Source organism: Myodes glareolus, chromosome 5, assembly GCF_982192425.1.
Source record: "Myodes glareolus chromosome 5, mMyoGla1.1, whole genome shotgun sequence".
Lineage (NCBI taxonomy): Eukaryota > Metazoa > Chordata > Mammalia > Rodentia > Cricetidae > Myodes > Myodes glareolus.
Genome location: NC_142030.1, coordinates 54,521,571 through 54,542,700, shown reverse-complemented (window position 1 = coordinate 54,542,700; position 21,130 = coordinate 54,521,571). Strand labels below are relative to the sequence as shown.

The window sequence follows — 21,130 nt, the reverse complement described above, 5'->3', positions numbered from 1 at the left end:
TGCTTATGAATCATCCAAGACGTATTTTACACACTGACAGGTAAGATATACACATATATAGCCTTTCTTTTTAAAGGACCAGCAGCCTTGCCATACTGTTCTGCACCCAACTGTATGATTGCTTGGTATGGTGACACCCTGTAGACAGTCAAATTTTCCCACAAGGAGGAATGGGTTGCGTGAGTTAAGTTTTGTATAGCCATGGCCTAGCCACACCCACTATCAGGAATTCAATATTGAGAAATAATTAGATCTGGTGTTTTGGAAAAGTCAGCTGAGAAGTGAAAGTGAAATTAAGGGTACAGTTTGACCTCCAGGGTGTTGAAGAACTTACAGGAAACAAAGTCAGTAAGATAAAGTGGAAGGTTTTCTCCTGATAGTATCATTATTTCTTCCATACAACGGAAAATAAAAGCTGGAACTATGAGCATCCCCTAGGAGCCAGAACATATGAATAACAAGAGCGCGTTACGCTTTTCCGTGTAAGGCGGGGAAGGGCTGTTTAGCCTTCTAGTATCAATCTCCTTGGATTGACATGTTTGCAGTTAATTGCTTTGTGGAAATGAGTAAATACCCCACCCAGGGTAGGGACCGGATGTAGATTCTTCAAGGCTGAAATGTCAGACCTTAGGTCACACAGAGAGGGTGCCCCGTACCCTAGTGATAAAGCCTACAGGATGAAAGCTGCCCACCCCAGCCTGCAACTGCTCATCCATTCATCCTTCCATTAACGCAACCAGCCATCTACCCACCCGCCTATTTGTTCCTGGATTTTTCATATGACAACTCTACACTCAATACACAAATACAGCAGTGACTGAGATGGACCTGGTGCTGTTTGTGGGGTGTGGAGGGAAAGGAAGTCTTAGGCAAAGGGAAGAGAAAAGGGACACAGGTCAGTAGGGGCCCACACCCATTAATCAAGCCCTTTCCCCAGGCTGTGTTTTCCTGGAGCCTTTTGGTCATCACAGGTGTAAAATGAAACGTAACAAGAACATTCTGGACTAATCAGCTGGCCCAATACAATCAAAGTGATCTTAAGAGAGTTCTAGGAAGATGTGACTATGGGGAACTAAGGAGACGAGAGGACGAGAAAGATTTTGTGCCTCAGTTTACAGGTTTTGAGAATAAGGAAGGTATCATAAGCCGACGTGTGCACACAACTTCTATAACCTGGAAAAACAAACGAACATTTTTTTTCCAGAAATTTCAGCAAGAAATACATTGATTGGGATAGTGACCTCAGTTTTGGCCCACTAAAACTCAGACGGGACATCTAACTTACAGAGAGGCAAAATAAGAAATTGTGGAATTCTTGAGGTCAGGTTTTGGTAATTTGTTACACCAGTAACAAATTGTTGTTAATTTGTTAACAATTGTTTAAAAAAACAGTTGTCTTAGTAAAAGACAACTAATATCCATAGAAAACAGTGTTCATTTTCACCACTGCTATTATGGTGTATGTGTGGCATTAGACTTAAAGTTCCTTGACATAAGGAAATCAATGTGTCTAATTTACCGTTGCCTTGCAGACTCGGAGAAAAGCACGGGCCTCTCACTAAACCTACAGATGGGTGGCACATTCCCTTTCCACGTGACCATTTCATCGAGTCCCCTGATTCTGCAAGTGCCCTTATTCTGGGCGTTTCTCAAGTTTCTTTCTTCTAGCTGGCCGTCACATCAGGTTCGTGAAACTGAGGCGGCAACCTGAACCCGGTGTAGTGCAGGCTTTGGGCAGTAGAGAGCGAGCGCAGCTAAGGAGTTCGCTTCTTTAGGGTCTGAACAGGGCGGAGCCTCGGGGGCTGGGCTGCCTAGCGCGCAGGCGCCAGGCCAGGCTACTTGGGCTCTCGGGGGCGGACGAGGGCAGAGCAGCTCTTGTTGCGGCTTGGGTAGCAGCGAGTTCGAGCCGCCTTCCCACTTACCTCGGTTCCCCCTCTCCCGGTCCTTGGGGATTTTTAGATCAGCTCCTGCAGTTCGTTGCCTCTGTGCACTCTCTCCGCTTCCAGGATGCCGGTGACTGAGAAGGACCTGGCGGAGGACGCGCCATGGAAGAAGATTCAGCAGAACACGTTCACGCGCTGGTGCAACGAGCACCTCAAGTGCGTGAATAAACGCATCGGGAACCTGCAGACCGACCTTAGCGACGGGTTACGGCTTATCGCGCTGCTGGAGGTGCTCAGCCAGAAGCGCATGCACCACAAGTACCACCAGCGGCCCACCTTCCGACAGATGAAGCTGGAGAACGTGTCGGTGGCGCTGGAGTTTCTGGACCACGAAAGCATCAAACTCGTGTCCATCGGTGAGTGTTGCGGCCCGGCCCTGCGTTTGCAGAAATCCGGATATCGGCAGAGCGCCCCACCGCGCATCGCTTCACTGGGCCAGGTGTGGGCGCTGAGACGAGGGGGAGGTGGCCCTGGGATGAGAATCTAGGAACCTAGGCCTTTTCCACAGTGCCATCTGTGGGCTGGGACCTGGGGTGATAGCTAAGAACTTCCCGTCACAGCTGCAGATTTGATTGTGGGACACCTTGGGATTGCTGGGGAAATCACCCTGATGGCTGAGCCCTAGAGTCAAATACCAAACCCCAACTTCACGCTAGCCAGGTGCGCCCAGTGTGATCCGCCGCGGTCGAAAGGGCGTTGGCTTGGAGTCTGGGAAACCTAGGACGCAACAGTTTTCTGGCTTGGGATCGCTTCTCCTAGGTGGAGACCGAACCTGGGACCCTCCCCGTCCAACCCCGGAATGGGTGTGGGCTCCGAGGGTGGAAGGGGGAATCATGAGGGAATGTCCTCACTTCTCAGCTCTGTGTCAGCGTGGTGGGTCGCCTCAGGTTGAGATCATTTAGTGGTAATAGTAATTAGTGACTGTAGAGGTTTAACTAAAGCTGACTGTGTGGCCACAGCCTTCTAAGTTATCTCAGTACTTAATGTCCTGTGGACTGAGGTGTCATTAGGCCCATTTTACAGAAGAGGAGAAGTTTAGAGGGCTAGTTGGGTTCCCCAAGGTCCCCCGCAAGTATGGTCCAACTAAAAACTAAAACAGGTGAGAGCTAAGGTTTTCTCTCCCCTGTCCCACCCTGTTCCCTGGGTCTTCCTGAGAAGGCCTTTGAGTCTGGCTTCTTTCCTACTGTCTCAGGGTGAGAATTAAGGTCTGTACTAGTTGGAGGTTTCTAAAGAGGTTTGTGACTGTGGGAACAAAGGGGTTGTGTACGTGAGGACTTGTTCCTTGCCGGCTAGAGCATTCGTGTGTGTGTGTGTGTGTGTGTGTGTGTGTGTAAGATTTTTGTGTACACAGTGGGTGTGAAGAGCATTACGTGTGCAGAGGATGTGTGCACTTCACACTGCGTCCATGGAGGGGATTACTTAGGCTGGGCTTGTTTCCTCAGGAAACACGGCCATTAGAGTGGCTCCAGTGACAGAAAGGGAGGTGGGTGTGGCATGTGGGACTTTCTCCAGGGGAAAGGGGTTCCCTCTAGATTGAGCCTCCGCCCAGCCTCATGTTCGACTTTCCCCACACCTGTGCTGGCAGGTAGCTCAGCCTCCTACTTCCTGGGTCCAAGAAGCTACAACACCTAGCAGGATCTGCCTCCCAGGCGTGGCTCCCCCGTGGAGGGAGCTGCCTTGGGGTACTTGTCTTCTGGGGGCCCACCTCCCATACTGAGGAGGGAGGACCTCAGAATTGCCCAGGAAGTTCTCATTCCTGTAAGGAATAACTCTCCAGGCCGGCCTGCCTGCCTGAGCTCAACTTGCAGCCATTCTGTTTTAAAGTTCGTGCTTATTTAATTAACTCAACAAAGAAACTTAACTTAAACCAGGAGTTAAACATGACATAGAATCGCTTACGGAGAAACCGTAGCACCAGAAAACAATCAAGGACGGCCTAATTCACCAGCTGTTTACTCTTGGGCAGCTGCTTCCAGAATGGCTTCTCAGCTGTGCTCCGAGATTGTGGGTCTCATTCTGAACTTGGTTGGTGGTCCCTTACAGTTTTCTAGTTGGTCCTCATGATTTCCAGTCATGAGCCTGTTGAGGCTTGAGCTCCCCCCCCCCCACAACATCCCACAGTTATCTCCCATTCATCTGATTCATCTGATATAGGTCTGTTACCCATGGCCAGCTTGTTTCGGTAGACCATCAAAAGTTGTGCTCTTTTTTTTTTTTTTTTTTTTTTTGGTCCTGCTAAAATATTTCTTAGATCATATTCCCTAAAGTGGTATTCCTCAGTTAGAGGGTGTGACCACATACACTCCTCTCTAGTTGCTTTCCAGAAAGATCTCTTAGCAAACAGGTTTTCTCTGAAGGCCTTCCCACCTTGCTAGAGGCCTAGATGGCTGAGGGATGAGATGGAGTTGCAGGCATGTTTTGGCCGCCCCAGGGATGTTGTAGGTAATGAATCGACCATAAAAAAAATCATCTAGCTTGAACTTCCGTTTTCTTATTCACTGTTCCCTTGATGTAGTCTTATGCTCACCAGAGCACTTTTTAATAGGGCCACCCACTAGGTATTATGTTCTGATGACCACTGCCATTGAATATCCAGGGTAACCAATTGAGAGTAATTAATTCCTTCTGATAGTGATCTTCCCAAGGAGTCCCAGGAGGGTCAGTCCTAGGATGCTACATGGTTGCTGTTGTTATTTTCGTTGTTGTTAGTGTCCCTAATTAAAGATCAGAAACAGTGCGCTGGGCCCAGAGTGCAGCTTTGCCAAGCTGTTGAATTTGAACTTTGAGTGAATTTCTTTCTAGTGTCAGAGATGAAAACAGTAAGCTTAGGGCTGGAGAGATAGCTCAGCAATTAAGAGTACTGGTTGCTCTTCCAGAGGTCCTGAGTTCAATTCCCAGCAACCACATGGTGGCTCACAACCATCTATAATGATATGTGATGCCCTCTTCTGTCATGCAGGCATACTTGCAAGTAGAGCACTCATATACATACATACATACGTATTTTTTTTTAAATAAAACAAAATAAAAAGACAACACAGCCTCCCCTACCTGGACTAAGGGCTGTTGTAGCCTGCACTTTTCAGGTTCAGAGTGTGGTAGCGACAACTGAATACCCAAAATTTGAACCGTAGCCTCAGATGCAATAGGGATCATGGGGCCCTTTATAAGTGACAGGATTAATCCTCTGGGCTATGATGAGGGCTCAGGAATTAAATGTTGTGACTGTCAGGAGGTGAGTGGAGTCAACTTGTGTTTTGTCTTAGCGGTTGAATCTGTTGACGAATATCTGCTTTCTCCACTGGTGGCTTTTATTGCATTTTCCTGTGCTCCAGGGGCTCATGTTTTACTCCATAACCAGGAAAGATTATTGGATGAATTCAGGGCATCACTGTATGCCTTGGCTAATTCCCAACAGTTTATTTACATTGTGGGAACCTTTAGAATCATGCCTGTCAGCCCAGCTGGAGACTTAAAATGCTCAGCAACTGCCAGAGGACAGAGGCATACCTGCCAACGACTTCTGAAAGACAACCCCGTCTATCCATTTACTCGCATTTGTGGTTCATCAGAAGTTGGTCCCACCCTAGGCTCTATCCCAAAACTGAAGGTTTTGTTTAGTTTCTTTCTTACGTCTGAGCAGTGCACAGCAAAGCACAGCATGCTTGGTTATAGTTTTTGTAAGGAGTTGGCGGTTTTATTTACGTGTTTTCTCCATAAATCTTTCGGACTTTTGGACGGCCCAGCTAACTTTGGAAAGAAAAGAAGTCTCAAAGCCCAAGAATGACAATTGAGGCTGCTAGAAATTTGGGTAATATACTGTGGCTTGATTCTTTAGAAAAGGAATTCTTCCTTGCCTTTTTACAAGATGCAGCTGACCCTGATGATTATTTAACTTACCTGCACAGGATCAGCCCAAGTATTATTAGTGAGTTCCCGAGACTTTGAGTCCCTGGATGGTTGGTCACCTTGCCACCCAGCATCTTTTCCTTCTTCCCCTTTGTTCTGCCATCATTAATCTGATGTTCTACAGATAGTTCCCATTTTGTAGTTCTTCCTGAACTACCTAGCAAAAGCCAGTGCGTTCTTTTGGACCATGCAGTGTAAGAACCCAGAGAATACATATGTATTAAAATTTAATGTTTTTTTAGGATTGACATTCGGGGCCATTTGGAACAAGACAGCCACACATTACTGTGAGACAGAGTTAAGCCCAAGAAGTCTTGGTTTAATTCTTACTTGCCACAAAGTAGCTATTAAGAATTTCTATGCCTCTTTTGTCTAATTGCTGAAATAGAAATAATAAATACCACCTAAAATGTTGTTACAAAGGTTAAACAAGTTAATATTTTTAAAAGTACCTGAAACAGGGGCTGCAGAGTTGGCTCAGTAATCAGAGCACTTAATGCTTTTGCAAAAGACCTGAGTTCAATTCCCAGCACCCACATGGTGGTGCATAACCTTCTGTAAATCCAGTTCCAGGGGAGATTATGCCCTCTCCTGAACTGAACACCGTAGGCACCAGGCGTGCACATTCATGCAGACAAAATACTCATACACATAAAACAGATAAAACATCTTAGGTGGCTGGAGCAGTTCAGGGTGCATAGTAAGTGCTGTTAGTGCCTGTTAACTAAACAAGGTACCGTTGGATGATCTCAAGTCAGGCTGGAAGGTTTGCACACTGAAAAGAAACTCAAAGTCAGCACCACTCTGGGAGGCCAGCTCGATTGGCCAGAGTTGATCCTACTTGCTAAAATAGTGAGGAGCTGCCTAGAGGGTGTCTGCTCCTTGGAAGGGGATGACCCTGGTGTGTTCTGGCTGCCCCTGGAGTCCATTCACACTTGCTTTGTTTCTGAGCTGGACAGGAGCTCCCGGCGCCTGTCATTCCAACCTCCCACCCAGTTCAGGAATCTCTGGGCCAAATCACTTCCAGATGGTGGCTGGGTCTCTGCTGAGCGCTAGCAATAGTGGAGCCAGCATGCCAGCCAGCCTTCATTCTTGGTTCTTGGAGAGTCTGTGGAAAGGAGGGCTTTTATTTGGAGCCAAGTATGTCTTTCGGCATTCCCACCCACAAGTCCAGGTTCTGCCCTGTAAGTAGGCATCACCAAATAGGCTGCTCTTTGGTTGAGGGTGATTACCTTGCATTTGGGACAGTAGATGTTCAGAACCCCCAAACTTTTAGGCAATGGTCAGGGATTTTAGACATCCTGTTTGTTTGTTTATTTCAAACTATCTCAGGGTTGCTTTCTCTGTGTAGCCTCATCTCTCCTGGAACTCTCTCTTGTAAACCAGGGCAGCTTTAAATTCAGAGATCCACCTACTTCTGCCTCCTGAGTGCTGGGATTAAAGCATGCACCACCATGCCTGACTTTTCATCTTGCTTTCTGGCTACATAGGATCGGCATGTCCTAGGCCTGCTAATCCGGGCATGAACCTAAAACTTGGATTATGATGCTCACTCTGCCCCACAATACCCTGATGTGTGTTGCTTTAATTTTTCTAAGCCTTGGCTTCTCCATCTGCAAAATAAAGATAGGGTGGCAGAGAACAATATTTTTGATTAGGCTGGGGCTGGAACTCAATTGACAGAATTCTTGCCTAGGATGTGCCATGCCCCGAGTTTGGACCCTAGAACTGAATGAACCTGTAATGTTGGCACACATCTGTGGGAAGTAAAGGCAAGAAGATCAGACATTTGAGGTCATCTTCAGCTGTGTAGCAAATTTGAGTTTACTCTGGGCTACATAAGGCCCTGCCACACATACACATAAGTTGTAGCACAATGATGTTGACATGTTCATTATTAATATTTTTTTGTTTGTTTAAAGCAGAGTCTTAATGTGGTCTCAGAATTCCACATAGTCTTGCCTCTCCTTTCCAGTATTGGAATCCGTACAAGGCCTTTTGCATGCTATAGACAAGTGCTCTACCATCAAGCTCTAGCCTTAGGGTTTTTTTTTCTTTTTCTTCATCTACCCAAGTCCCTGTTTTATTAGTCTATGTTTAACTTTACTCTTAGTTCTAAGGAATTGGGTCTGTGTTAAACCCCACCTACCATAAGTTTAACCGATTAAGCCAGATGGAATGAGCCATTTCAGCCTAAATGGTTACAGGTCCTGCATTAATGCTGATTGCAGCTGTCAGCCGTGCCAGCCTTTACATTGTTGCTGCGGCTGGTTACTTAATGAACGCGGCAACGAGCCCTGAGTACACTCAGGTTTATCATGCAATGAACAATAACATTTCTTCAGAGGCTTTGAGGTGGCTGCCTTGCTTTTCATGGGAAACTCAGCCCACGTCCTAGGGAGAGCTTTTCCTGGGAAAGATGATTAGAAAACCAGGTTGTTCTCCGTAGGCTATAATGCCCAAACGGTGAGCATTACTATACTGGAGGTGATAAAGAAGGGGCCTGCTGACTGTTTTAATTATATTCCTTGGTGTAACAACTGAAACTGGGGGGGGGGGGTAAAAAAAAGCCCCTCCCACCTATTCAATATGTTTTGTTTGATTGTTTTTGTTTGAGATAGATGGCCCAGGTTGGCCTCAGCCTTCCAAAGTGCTGGAATTACAGACGCACAGCCATCAGAAGCCTTGTCCTAGGAGCCTTCTTTCATTTGCCTTCGGTGTGTTTCTTTGATCAATGATAGTTACTATATCCTCTCTTTTGCAAACTTGTCGTGAAGTAATTGGATGGGATTTTTACTTCACCTATTGTCTTGTGGCAAAATTTACCCCAGAACAGTTGCCACCATTCATCCTCTTTCAGCCAGTCCCCGTACTGTAGACTTTCCATGGCCGAATGCATTTGTTCTGTAAGCAAACACATAGATCGGCTCTTGACCTCATCAGTACTGGTGGTGACACAGAACTGTGCTGAGAGCTGCTGACTGCTGCTCCCCTCCCATCAGAACCTGGGTTTTCTGAGTAGCTCAGGTTGGCGGGACATCAATAGCGTACTGTTTCCTTGTCTGTTCTTGGTACCAGCTCTGCCTCCCGATGTTGCTGTCTGTGTGCTCAATGTTGAGGTGTGTCCCACTCTAACATCACGTGTTTTCATGCCTTCTGTCTGCTATGCATTGGTCTGTCCAGTTCTTATTCTAATTACCATCGCAAGCTCTGAAATGCTTTATTTTGGAGAGAGGGTCTCACTTTATAGTGCAGACCATCCTCAAATCTGTGATCATCTTGCCTCCACCTTCTGAGGTTTTATCTTTGTATTTTATAGGTATAAAAACTAAGGCTGAGATCCACAGCCCTTTATTAGTCAGGTATGATACAGGCTGTGCCTGCCTGTCATTTAAGTCTGACTGGATTCCGGAGGGCCACTTGTTCCTCAGCATAGCTATGAATGTGGCCCAATGCAAAACTTAAAGTATTAGGTGCAGATTTTCCTTTTCTTTTGTAACTCAATCCTTTGGTTCTGGAATATATATGTAATTCAATTTTATGGTTCTGGAGTATGTATGTAACTCAGTTCTATGGTTCTGGAGTATGTATGTAACTCAGTTCTATGGTTCTGGAGTATGTATGTAACTCAGTTCTATGGTTCTGGAGTATGTATGTAACTCAGTTCTATGGTTCTGGAGTATGTATGTAACTCAGTTCTATGGTTCTGGAATATATATATATAATTCAATTCTATGGTTCTGAAGTATGTATGTAACTCAGTTCTATGGTTCTGGAGTACGTATGTAACTCAGTTCTATGGTTCTGGAATATATATATAATTCAATTCTATGGTTCTGAAATATATATATAATTCAATTCTATGGTTCTGGAATATATATATATATAATTCAATTCTATGGCTCTGGAGTACGTATGTAACTCAGTTCTATGGTTCTGGAGTATGTATGTAACTCAGTTCTATGGTTCTGGAGTATGTATGTAACTCAGTTCTATGGTTCTGGAGTACGTAGATGACCGTGTCCTGTTCTTATCTCAGAAGGTTGGACTGACCTGTGAGAGTGAAGTGTTCTCTTGTCAACCAGGCCATGCATTTGGTCAAGTAAAATAGGTCTATTGTAGAAAGAGGTTGCGGAAGAGACTTTTCTTCTTGATTGGGTGGCGGCAGTGTTTGGTTTATTTCTTGTTTTGTTCTGCTTCAGATTTTACTCATTTGTAACATTAAAATTTCTTACTACAAGCTGGGTCTGATGACACAACCCTCACCTGTTCGGGAGCTGACAAAAGAGGTTCACAAATGTAAGGCCAGCTTTGGCGACTTAGTGGGTTTCTGTCTCAAAGTGAAAATGGTAAAAATCAAAGGAGGGGTGGTGTCCATGGGGGTATAGCTCAGTGATAGAATGTTTATCTAGAGTGTGTGAGGCCTGGGTTCAGTCCTACTATTGGAAGGAGGGGGAGAGAGAAATAAATTTCCTAACGCGCTGCAGAAGTGTTAGGCCCATTTACCTTACCTGTTTCAACACCAGGAGCATCGATTGTGTGTGGAGGGGGCTTTCTGCAGTATCTTTAGACTTTTTCGTGATTTCTTTGCCTTCAGTTCCCAGTGGGGAACAACAAAAGCTTATTTGCTTTGCGGGGTCTGCTTGGGGCCTTGCGCTGTGAGGCCTGGAAGCCAGAGGGGAAGGAAATATCCTAGGAATTCCTCGTGGCTTCCATCCACCATAAAGCAGGTGTGGACTGGGGTGTGTGTGGGGTGGGGTGGGGCGTGGGGTTGGGCTGTGAGAGCTGGCCTATCATTGAGAGCATTGGTGACAGTGGACATTGGCCCAGCTGTGCTCTGTCAGAAGCGACCTCACCTACATCCCTTCTGCTACCTTTAAACATTAACCAGGCTGTTCTCTGAGGAGTGCAGGGTTCCTTTCTGCTCAGGTCTGGCAGTGATCGTTTGTTTGGCTCTGGCATATCTTGCCTGCAGTTCCACCAAGTAACTTTCTGTTCATTTTTCAGCTGGCCTCGGGCTGGCCACCAGCAGGAAGGAAACTGTGTGCTTGAAGCTGAGCTTGTGTTGCCCACGGCCTTCGCTCCTCAGAGAGGCTGGTCTGAGGGCCCATTCAGGGCTCAGCCTCCTGAGCACTTCAGGCCTGGCTTGTTGAAAGCCCTGGGTGTTTAACACAGCACTCCTGTTCTCTGTATCTAAGGCCCTTTATGCTGACATGAATTCCTTTCCTCATGAAGATTTGAAGCTCTTTTGACTAACTGGCTCGGTCACCTTACTGGGTATTTTCATAAGGATTTCGCCATGCCAGACAACTTTTCTGGAATTTCCTCTCCCATAGAAAGACAACCCATGAGGCTGCGATTATTTGGAACTTAACTTGGAATGTTGGCAACCTCACAATATAGGGGAAACGGGAGGGGATTTGTGGCAGGGACAACGTAAATTTGCTGTGACATGTAAATTGAGATTTTAAGATGAAAAAAAAAAGTGGTTGGCTTTCCTTCCCCCAAAGAACTGGTACTTGTATCCACCTTGTGCTGAATGTGACTGAAGGACCGGCAGGCCTCTCTTGCAAGCAGGGGTAGGAAAGGTTTCTAGTGGCTAAAATCAGGTTCCTTTCTGCCCTCTCGAAGCCGTCCCTCGAGGAAACAGTTTGCCTTTTATCATGTTGGTACCATAATTCTTCTGTGACTCATTCTCACTTCCTTGCATGTTCCTGAAGGGACTTCGCAGATTCAAAGAAAACAAGAGTGATTCAGCATTCCACAGTCTGTCAAGCACTCTCTGGAGTCTTAAGTGACAGACTCATTGGTTATAAGGTGGCTAGAAATGGGGACAGATGTTGTTCCTCTGGGTACCTTAGGGACCAAAACTCTAAAACCTTACTTACCTGTCTGTCTGTCTATCTATCTATCTATCTATCTATCTATCTATCTATCTATCTATCTATCTATCTATTTTGAGACAGGGTTACACTTATCCCAGGCTGGCCTTAAAGTTGCTATGTTACCAAGGCTGACCTTGAACTTCTGATGTGCCATCACACCTGTTTTATTCCATGCCAGGGATCGAACACAAGACTTCTTGCTTGCTAAGCACTCTACCAACTGAACTGAATTCCTAGACTTAGCAGGCCCCTTAACTGAGCAGAGCTGTCTCTGGGTTCTGTTCACACAACTCCTTTAGAAAGAGGTGAAACATAGTGAAAGATCTGTGCTGTTCAGGTTATCTAGAGGCAGAACCCAGAAAGTGTCCTGAATAGAGGGGCGAGGTGGATCCTGGTTTAGAAGCAATTGTAGGTGGCTCCTCATATTCCTCAGCAGCTGAAGATGACTAGCTGACCCCTGGGACAGAGGACTGTTCTGGAAGGATCTAGGTGTTAGCCTTCCGTTTCCTGCAGTTGCCTCTCTCAGCACAGTCCTTTCTGTGTCTCTTTGGTGTGTTCTCTTTTATTGATATCCAAGGGCAGTCGCTTATCTGGAGGTCCTTGCCCTGGCCTTAGGACCCATATCCCACCCTCACATTTGACTTGGTCTCCTCTGCTGTGGATCATAATTGTTCTAAAAGCAGGGGCTGTGTCTTGTTTACCTCTGTGTCCCTGAGCTCGGCACTTAGTAGGGATTTAAGAGGTAACTTACTGAATAAATAGTCTCTAGCACAGTGGATTGAATAATGAGCCCAGTGCATTGTTTGCAATGTGCTTGTTTTGGGCAGATTTCAGGATATTTGTTTTTTGCATCTTGTTAAAGTGGGAATGATGGGCGTCCCTGCAAAACAACTCATTTTTGGATCTGCAATGCAGAACTCAATTCAGCTCTTCGTACTCAGCCTTTCAACACTGACAGTTGCTCATCAGCTACTAGAAAGCAAGGTTTCCCGAGTTGCTCTGTAAAGCTCAGACAATAAATTTAATAGTAAGCCACCAAGGATCAGATCCATGAGAAGTAAAAGAATGCATATTGAGTGTTAAGTACCAAAACTTGTTATAAAGGCTTCTCAACCATAGCTAAAGAAACTAAATTGCAACTTTAAGAGGTAGTTATTGTTATAATGCAGAAAAGGGATCTGAGGCAAACCCAGCTTGTCTAGTGAGGGTGTGGCTGTTTAAGGTTTTTAATCTTTTTTTTAATTATTTATTTTCATTTTATGTGCATTGGTGTTTTGCCTGCATCTGTGTCTGTGTGAGGGTGTCAGAGCCGTTGTACAATTGCTAACTGCTATATGGATGCTGGGAATTAAACCCGGGTACTCTGGAAGAGTAGTCAGTGCTATTGACCACTGAGCCACGGATCCAACCTCAAGGTTTTAACCTTGTAAACTATGTTTTTGAAATCTACTTTTAATGCATTTTTTTCCACTTATTAAAAATTTATTTGTAGGCTGGTGAGATGGCTTAGGTTAAAGTGTTTGCCACCGTGTATAAATACCTGAATTCAGTTCCTGGGACCCACGTGTTGTAAGAACAGGGAGTCCCTGAAAATTGCCCTCTAACTTCTTTCACATATATGGTGCATGTGCGCGCGCACACACACACACACACACACACACACACACACACACACAAACCAATAGATATATAAATAAATGTCATTTTAAAATTTATATTTGTAATTATTTACTTTGCCAAAAAAAATAAAAAAAACAAGGACATTGAAAAGCATGGATCTCATCTTTAAAGAAGAACTTCAGTGAATTTTTTTATTTCCTTTCAGGGAATTTGACTTACTGTTTCCTTTTGGTTGTAATAGGGGAAAGAGAGATGCATTTTTTTTTTTTCAGAAAAGAAAGACTGTAGACTGGAACTTCTCATGCAGTCATTTGGTCACACTGGTGTTTGTACCAAGATTCACCTTTGAGTTTTAACTGTGCTTGGAGCAGCATTAAAATTGAAAGTCTTATTTGCCTCTTATTATGGTTTGGAAGTCTTCATTGGTTCAGAAATATGTTTTGGTCAGGGGTGTTCCAGCTACTTCCTGTGGCTTAAAAGCTTTAGGACCAACTTGTATGGAGAATGCCAAGGCCTGCTAATAACAGTTATTATGTTTGGTAACTGTTGCGATTTTTTGGCTCATGTTTGGCTGCCTAGTAGAGAAACTCAGTTTAGTTTTTAGTTGCTCAGCTACATCCACAGTTTAAAATGTGTTTCAGAAGTCCCCTGAGAGGGGAGTTGGACAGCCTGGTTTCTTCTTGCCTTTCTAGGGTCTTGTAGAGGTTTGAAAAATCACTTCGTGCTCTTAGGGAGGAACTGTCTTCCCGATACTTCACAAGGACACCAGACCAACAGAATATCCCGTTTCCATTTCCTGCGAGGCAAAGGAGATGGAATGAAAGCCACTTCTAATACAGTCACTTTCCACGTGCTTAGAGCTGTGGGTCAGAAAGACTCTGTTCATTCCTTGGGAGTTGTTTCTGGAGTGTTCTGACAGGAGGAGGTACTTTGACCTGTCCCAGTACTCTGTCCTGGAGTCATGTCTTCTTGGACCCCTCCCCCCCCCTCCCCCGCTGGTGAGAGTCACCTCAGGCTAGAGGAAGAAGTGATCTCTTTATCAAGAATGGGTAGAGGTGGTTAGAACCTTGGCCAGGAATTGGTCAAATCTAAGACTGGGACTTCTTGCAAGAGAAGAGGTCACTAAGTTTTTGATCTGCCATTGGGTGGGTACCATTTAGGCTAATGGTATTTTCTGGCCTTCTAGACCACCTTGTTAGAAAGACAGCAAGCATGAGGATGCTTTTTGGTTTTTCTAGACAGGATTTCTCTGTGTAGCTTTGGCTGTCCTGGAACTTGCTCTGTAGACCAGCCTGGCCTCCAACTCAGGAAATCTGCCTGCCTCTGTCTCACAAGTGCTGGGATTAAAGGCCTGAGCCACCACACCTGATTCTCTCTCTCTCTCTCTCTCTCTCTCTCTCTCTCTCTCTCCCTCTCTCCCTCCTTCCCTCCCTCCCTCCCTCCCTCTCTCTCTTTCTCTCTCTCTCTCTCTCACTTTATTCACCTTTATTCTGTGTGTATGTGTTCATGTTCGTGTGTGGGTGTGCTAGCTTGTCATGTTGGGGTGGGTAGGGCAGTTTTTCTCATGGGTGCTGGGGATTGAACTCTGATCTTCATACCTGAGTGGCAAGCAGTTTACTGAGCCATTTCCCCAGCTCATTTCTTTCATTTTTGGCTTTGCCTTCTCTGTATAGGAGATGACCTGTGAAAGAATTGTGCTAGCCTGACACTTTTTGTTTACTCTGGCCACAGGAAGCGGTTTCTCTCTGCTCTCCAGACAGGCATGGTGATTTGTAATCCCAGATGCTGCTGAGGCTCAGGGTTGTTGGAACACAGGAGTTTGAAACCAGCCTGGGCAAAATAGAGAGACTCTACCCAAAAAGGGGCAGGGGTTGCATTTGAGAGTCTGAAGTAGGTGAATTCACAGCCCGCTTGAGCTACCAAGGGAAGAACAAAACCTACAAATATTCTCCCTCACAGTCTTCTTGCTGTGTCTGGCTCCTAGCACATGCTCAGGAAATGACAGCTGGTGCCGTTGAGTCCTCAGCCCTGGCCCCACTCAACCCCGGAAAAATAAGTCTTTCTGCTAATGTCACAGGTACAGCTTCTGCTTATCTTTTCAGTATTTAGTGGGAATGATTGCGGGGGGCCATCCTGTCCCGCAGGAATGAACGCCACCAAAAACGAGAATTCCTTCTCTGGTCACATCTTTATTTGGAGCATTTCCTTGAGGAAAATTGGGGGAAGGGACGATAGAGCAGGGACGAGAGAAAGCTTAGAGAGAGGAAGTAGGGTCCCGAGGCATCTGCTTTTAAACGGCGGAGCAGCCTGAACGCTGTCCCGATTGGTTAATGCCATTCTGCTGGTCTGAGCATGTGCAGGCAAGGGTGCAGGCAGGGGTGCTCAGCCCCACGTGGCTACCTCCAAACTGCAGGACCACCTGTGCCTCCAGGTGGCTCCCAACATCTCCCCCTAATTATTGTCTTTAAGAGCAATAAGGCAAAACTATTTTCCAATCTGGTCCCCACCTAGACGCAGCATGCCAAGGATATCTCTGCCCCCACCCATCTCCAAGGAGGGAGAAAGGCAGAATAGAGTAAGAGATAAGAGGTTGCACAGGGTGTTGCTCAAGTCGATGTTGTGAAACAGCTGCTCTTGACACCGCCCAGAAGGTCATCTCTGCTGTCTCCGCACGAATCTTCCACAGCAGGACACTCAGCATCCACTGGGTCATCTTCTTTATCTCTCTGGTCGGTCTCGCTGGCATCCAGATGTATGTCAGCATTCCTAGAAAAACATAAACAAAACTCTCCTCCCAAATTAACATTTAAGAGTACTAAAAACTCTCAGTGTAAAAATTCAGCACAATCAGTACTGGAAGTAGGCTGGTTTTGAACTTAGAGATCTGCAGGTCTCTGTATCACAAAGCAAATCTTGTTTGCCTGTACCAGCAAAATTTTGAATTAAAAATTAAGTGTATAGAATGCAAGAGAAATCCTTTCTCTGGGGGAAGCTGTCACTGGTAGTGTAGTCCCCCTCTATTGTTTTTTAAAAACCAAAGCAGTTGTCATTGGGAATTGAACTCAGGACCTTTGGAAGAGCAAAGTCAGTGCTCTTAACCTCTGAGCCATCTCTCCAGCTCCCCTATTCAGATGGAAAAAACCTCTAGGTAGCATTGTTTATCTCACCAGGTGCCTCAGGCAAAAGGTCCGCCTTTCTTTGTTACCTAGGATACGGTAACCAGGTAAACATGCCTTTATTATGATAATCACGACCAGTTTTTTAAGGGAGAATGGGCGTAGCATCGATCTGGCTACTTCCTGCTGACGAAGGGACGTTGTTTAGGGGATAAATGTTTTTATCTGACTGAATTTTTGGCGACAAATGTTTTTATCTGACTAAATTCTTGGCGACCTTGACTGAGGGCGGCGGCAGCAGCGGACAGCGGCGGCTGCCACAGCTCCGCCTCTGAAGCCCATAATGGCGCGCTCCGCATGGCCCGAAGGCATGGCTCCGCCCCGGGCCGTGGGCGGGCTCGCCGGTTATCCCGTAACTGCGAACTGTACCTCAGCCTCACCTCAGGCATTGAATTCGCACCGCCAAGCTCCGGCGAGGGGGGGCATCCGCCCACCCGTGGGGGGGCTTCTCCTGCCCGGTCCGCCTGCGCGCAGAGCCCCGTTCTCTGGGAACTCACCTCCCCGCTCGCCCATGTTGCTATGGAAACACAGTTTTTCTGCAGAGCCGATTCAGCTCCTCTTTGCCTTCTATGGCGCCGCTGCTCACCACGCAGCTTCCGCCTCAGTCAGGCGAGTCCGCTCAGGTGCTGAAAAAGTCCTCCAAAAACCATAGCCCCGCCAGAAGGCCTCTGATGTCACACGGACTTTAGCCCGCCCGCGACCTGGCTATTCGCAGGCCTCCAGCAAACTCCCCGCCAGCAACTGGTTGCGTCTCCCTCCTGAGTAGCTGGGATCACAGGTGTGCACCACCGTGCCTGGCCCACTTCCGTGTTTCTAATCAGGCATTACCGCTCAAAGGCGGGCCGGCTGCCGCCAGCACTCTCAGCACGATCAAGCAGCTTGTCTTTCTCAGTCAAAAATTAAAGTTTTTTGTACGTGAGAGCCAGAGACTGAGCTCTCTTATCAAAATTAGGCGAAAATCACCTCCAAAAGCTCTGTGGCTCTTTAAGAACAGGGAAGGCAGTCTTAGAACACGATCAAACTCGCCTCCCTACGAGACTGTTGCCTCCAGTCTCTAACAGCGAGTACGCAGGTGGACGGAGGGGGAGCGGAAGCCGCGGTCTCCCGTACCCCATCGTCCTCAAAGTCCCGCCTTAGTTACCTCGCCTTTTTTGCTGCTGTTTACATTCCTCCTGCACTGAACTTAAGGGATTTTTCTTCCCCGTTGCTTTCTGTACCTTCTTTCAGATACCTTAACTTTGATTTTTTTTTTTTTTGTATTTTCTTTTCTATTTAGGCCTATCCTTTGAAATTCCTTTTTACATTTCTTTTCCTCCCCTTTCTGGGGATTTCAACCGACGTCACTTACCGCTCCATGTTCTCAGAGTTCTGAAATTCAAGGCTCTCTGTGCTGGTGTCTGATCTTGGCTTTTTCTCCCGGGCTTTCTCAGGGTCCCCCGGCGTAGTTGTCAGGGTCCCTCAGCGTCCGGGGTTTCGAGCACCAGTTGCGGGGGGCCATCCTGTCCCGCAGGAATGAACGCCACCAAAAACGAGAATTCCTTCTCTGGTCACATCTTTATTTGGAGCATTTCCTTGAGGAAAATTGGGGGAAGGGACGATAGAGCAGGGACGAGAGAAAGCTTAGAGAGAGGAAGTAGGGTCCCGAGGCATCTGCTTTTAAACGGCGGAGCAGCCTGAACGCTGTCCCGATTGGTTAATGCCATTCTGCTGGTCTGAGCATGTGCAGGCAAGGGTGCAGGCAGGGGTGCTCAGCCCCACGTGGCTACCTCCAAACTGCAGGACCACCTGTGCCTCCAGGTGGCTCCCAACAAATGATGACGTGTAGGAAACTGGGAAGGCAAGGCGTTTTCAGGGTTTATCCTTGCTGACACTGACTACCCTGCATGCCTTCAGAAATCTGGAGCAAAAGAGCAAAGCGTGCCGGCTGCTTCCACCCATCCCCTGAACTAGCTGTCCCTGCCTTGGCCCTGGGTATCTCTTTCTCTCCCCTCTAATCCAGGCCCTTGACATCTGGAGCACTGTGGGGCTGCAACACCTGCAATCCTTTCACTGTCCTGGGTATGGCCTTAATCCCAGCATGATCCAACCCTGTGTAATGAGGCTTGTGATAGTATTTTTACAGTAGTTTCTTGGGAGCCACACTGGACATCAAAGTTGCTGAGGCAGGATGGGTTTTAGGAAGCTGCCACTGTGAATTCTGTGCTTTCTAATGCAAGAGTGGATCTGGGAAATGATAGCAGAGTTCTCCGTTCTCAGCAGCTGCACCAGCCTCCGCACTCCCAGGCTAAAGGGCTATGTGTGGATCCTGCATGGCCTACCTGCTTCCTCCATTTGTTTGCTGATCTCATGATCAGGTTAGACTTCTGTCTGATAGGACAGCATTAATAACTGCCATTTTCTTTCCCGTGGCCAGGGAACATCCGGCCCCTCTCCCAAAGGTAGAGCTGGTGAAGGCAGAACTCCAGTTTTAACCACAGGAAAGCATGAGTCAACCCAGGTGCTTTTTCCATGGGATGGGGCAAAAATTCAACACAATGGCTCTTGTTTCTCCAGCTCCGGCAGTTCAGTGTTATCAGTATGATCTGCAGGTGTCTAGTCCAGACTTAGTCTAGCTCTAGCTCTTATTTCCTGGTCCGTCTCTCTGGCCATTAGGACCTCCTTCCCTAAACTCAGCTTCTCCATCTGTAAAAATGGAAGAACCAAATGAGGCCTGCATCTCCTGGTTTTACATCCGATGGCTGTCTCTATTTCATTTTTCACTCAATTTTATTTCTCCCCCCCCCCGCCCCCATCAGTTGACTCACTTTTACAACAGATGTAATTGAAAAGGAGACTTTGTGTCACTATCATAATGGAAAAGCAGCATCACTAAGTAAACGGAAGGTAACCATAAATAAATCCAAAACAGGGCTATAAAGTCCCTGCCGGCAGGCAGCTCGCCCGTGCTCAGCATGAGGGGAAATGAGCAGGAGATGAGCAGGGTGGAAAGTAACCAGCACCACACTCAGGCTAAGCCTTTCTCCCGACCAGCTGATGGAGGGCAGGAGCTGGGGAGAGAACCACATCTCTGTGATGCATAGTGACTGGTAGTCACGGGCTCTGATTAGTAATGTCCAGTGGTTCCCTCCTTATCTGTGGTTTGCCTTTCTGTGATTTGTGACCCACAGAAATAAACAATGAGTAAGTTTTAAATTATACCCTGTTCTGAGTACAGTGGTAGATTCTCACACCACCCCACTCTTTCCTCCCTCCACAGACCTCCTTCAGCTGTCCGGAGGGTCTACGTCCCATGTGTTTACCCTAAGTCAGTTTTACAAATGTAATGTGGACCCAAGAAAGCAAATTGAGGGATATTTTTACTGTGATAGTTTATTAACTTTTACTTACATGTTGTCTTAGTTTGGGTTTTTATTGTTATGAAGATGACCATGGCAACTCTCTTTCTTTCTTCTTCTTCTCCTTCTTCTCCTTCTCTTTCTCCTTCTCTTTCTCCTTCTCTTCCTCCTCCTCCTCCTCCTCCTCTTCTTCTCCTTCTCCTTCTCCTTCTCCTTCTCCTTCTCCTTCTTCTTCTTTCTTCTGGTTTTTCAACACAAGATTTCTCTGTGCAGCAGCTTTTGCTGTCTTGGAATTAGCTCTGTAGACCAGGCTGGCCTTGAACTCACAGAGATCCATCTGCCTCTGCCTCCCAAGCACCGGGATTAAAGGTGTGTGCCACCACCGCCCAACTCTTATATGGCATGGATCATGGCAACTCTTATAAAGGAAAACATTTAATTGAGGTGGCTCACAATTTCAGAGGTTCAGTCCATTATTGTCATGGTGAGACATGGCGACATATAAGCAGACATGGTGCCGGAGGAATAGCTGAGAGTCCTACATCTTGAAGACAACAGGAAGTCAACTGAGACACTGGGTGGTATCCTGAGCATAGGAAACCTCAAAGCCTACCCCCCACAGTGACGCACTTCCTCCAACAAGGCCACACCCACTCCAAAAAAGCCACACCTCCTAATAGTGCCACTCCTATGGGATTATGAGGGCCAGTTACATTCATACTACCACTCGTGTGTAATACAATACATATATGTTCATGGGAATGACCACCACCAAAACTTGTGGTTGCCAGGGGTGTATGTGTGCTTTAACTGGGGCACATAGTCCTGGGTTTATGCCTGGATGTGGTAGTGCATGTGTTAAATCCCAGTACTGGAGAGACAGAAGCCGGTGGATCTCTGAGAGTTTGAGGGCAGCCTGGTCTACATAGCTAGTCTAGACTAGCCAAGGCCACATAGTCAGATCCTGTCTCAAAAACAAACCAAAAAGGAATGTGCAGAGATTTCGGATTCTCATATATTCTTCAGTTGAGTGGTAATTGCGTTGTTCCTTTCCTGTTCCTTATGTCCGTGTGTTTGTCTGGACTATTTCTTTTAAAAAGACTGGGTGGGAGTGTAGCTCAGTGGTAGAGTAGTAGCCTAGCGTGTTTGAAGTCCTAGATTTGAGCTCCAACGCTAAAAAAGGTAAAAGCATAACTGGCTGGGAATAGTGGCACAAAGCAGCAGTTCCAGCTCTGAGGTTTGGGGAAATCACTTGAGCCCCC

At 46.5% G+C, this 21,130-nt stretch overlaps 1 protein-coding gene across 4 annotated transcripts in view; it reads left to right on the top strand.

Moving 5' to 3' along the window:
* Nucleotides 1-1,837: 1,837 nt before the first annotated feature.
* The window catches only part of Flnb (filamin B), a 140,057-nt gene continuing 120,764 nt past the window's right edge, over nucleotides 1,838-21,130 (top strand). For all 4 annotated transcript variants that reach the window (XM_048421316.3, XM_048421315.3, XM_085687960.2 and 1 more), the window contains exon 1: nucleotides 1,838-2,299. In XM_048421316.3, coding sequence (XP_048277273.3) covers nucleotides 2,008-2,299 — 292 coding nt within the window. In that variant the 5' untranslated portion in view covers nucleotides 1,838-2,007. The remainder of the gene's footprint in view (nucleotides 2,300-21,130) is intronic.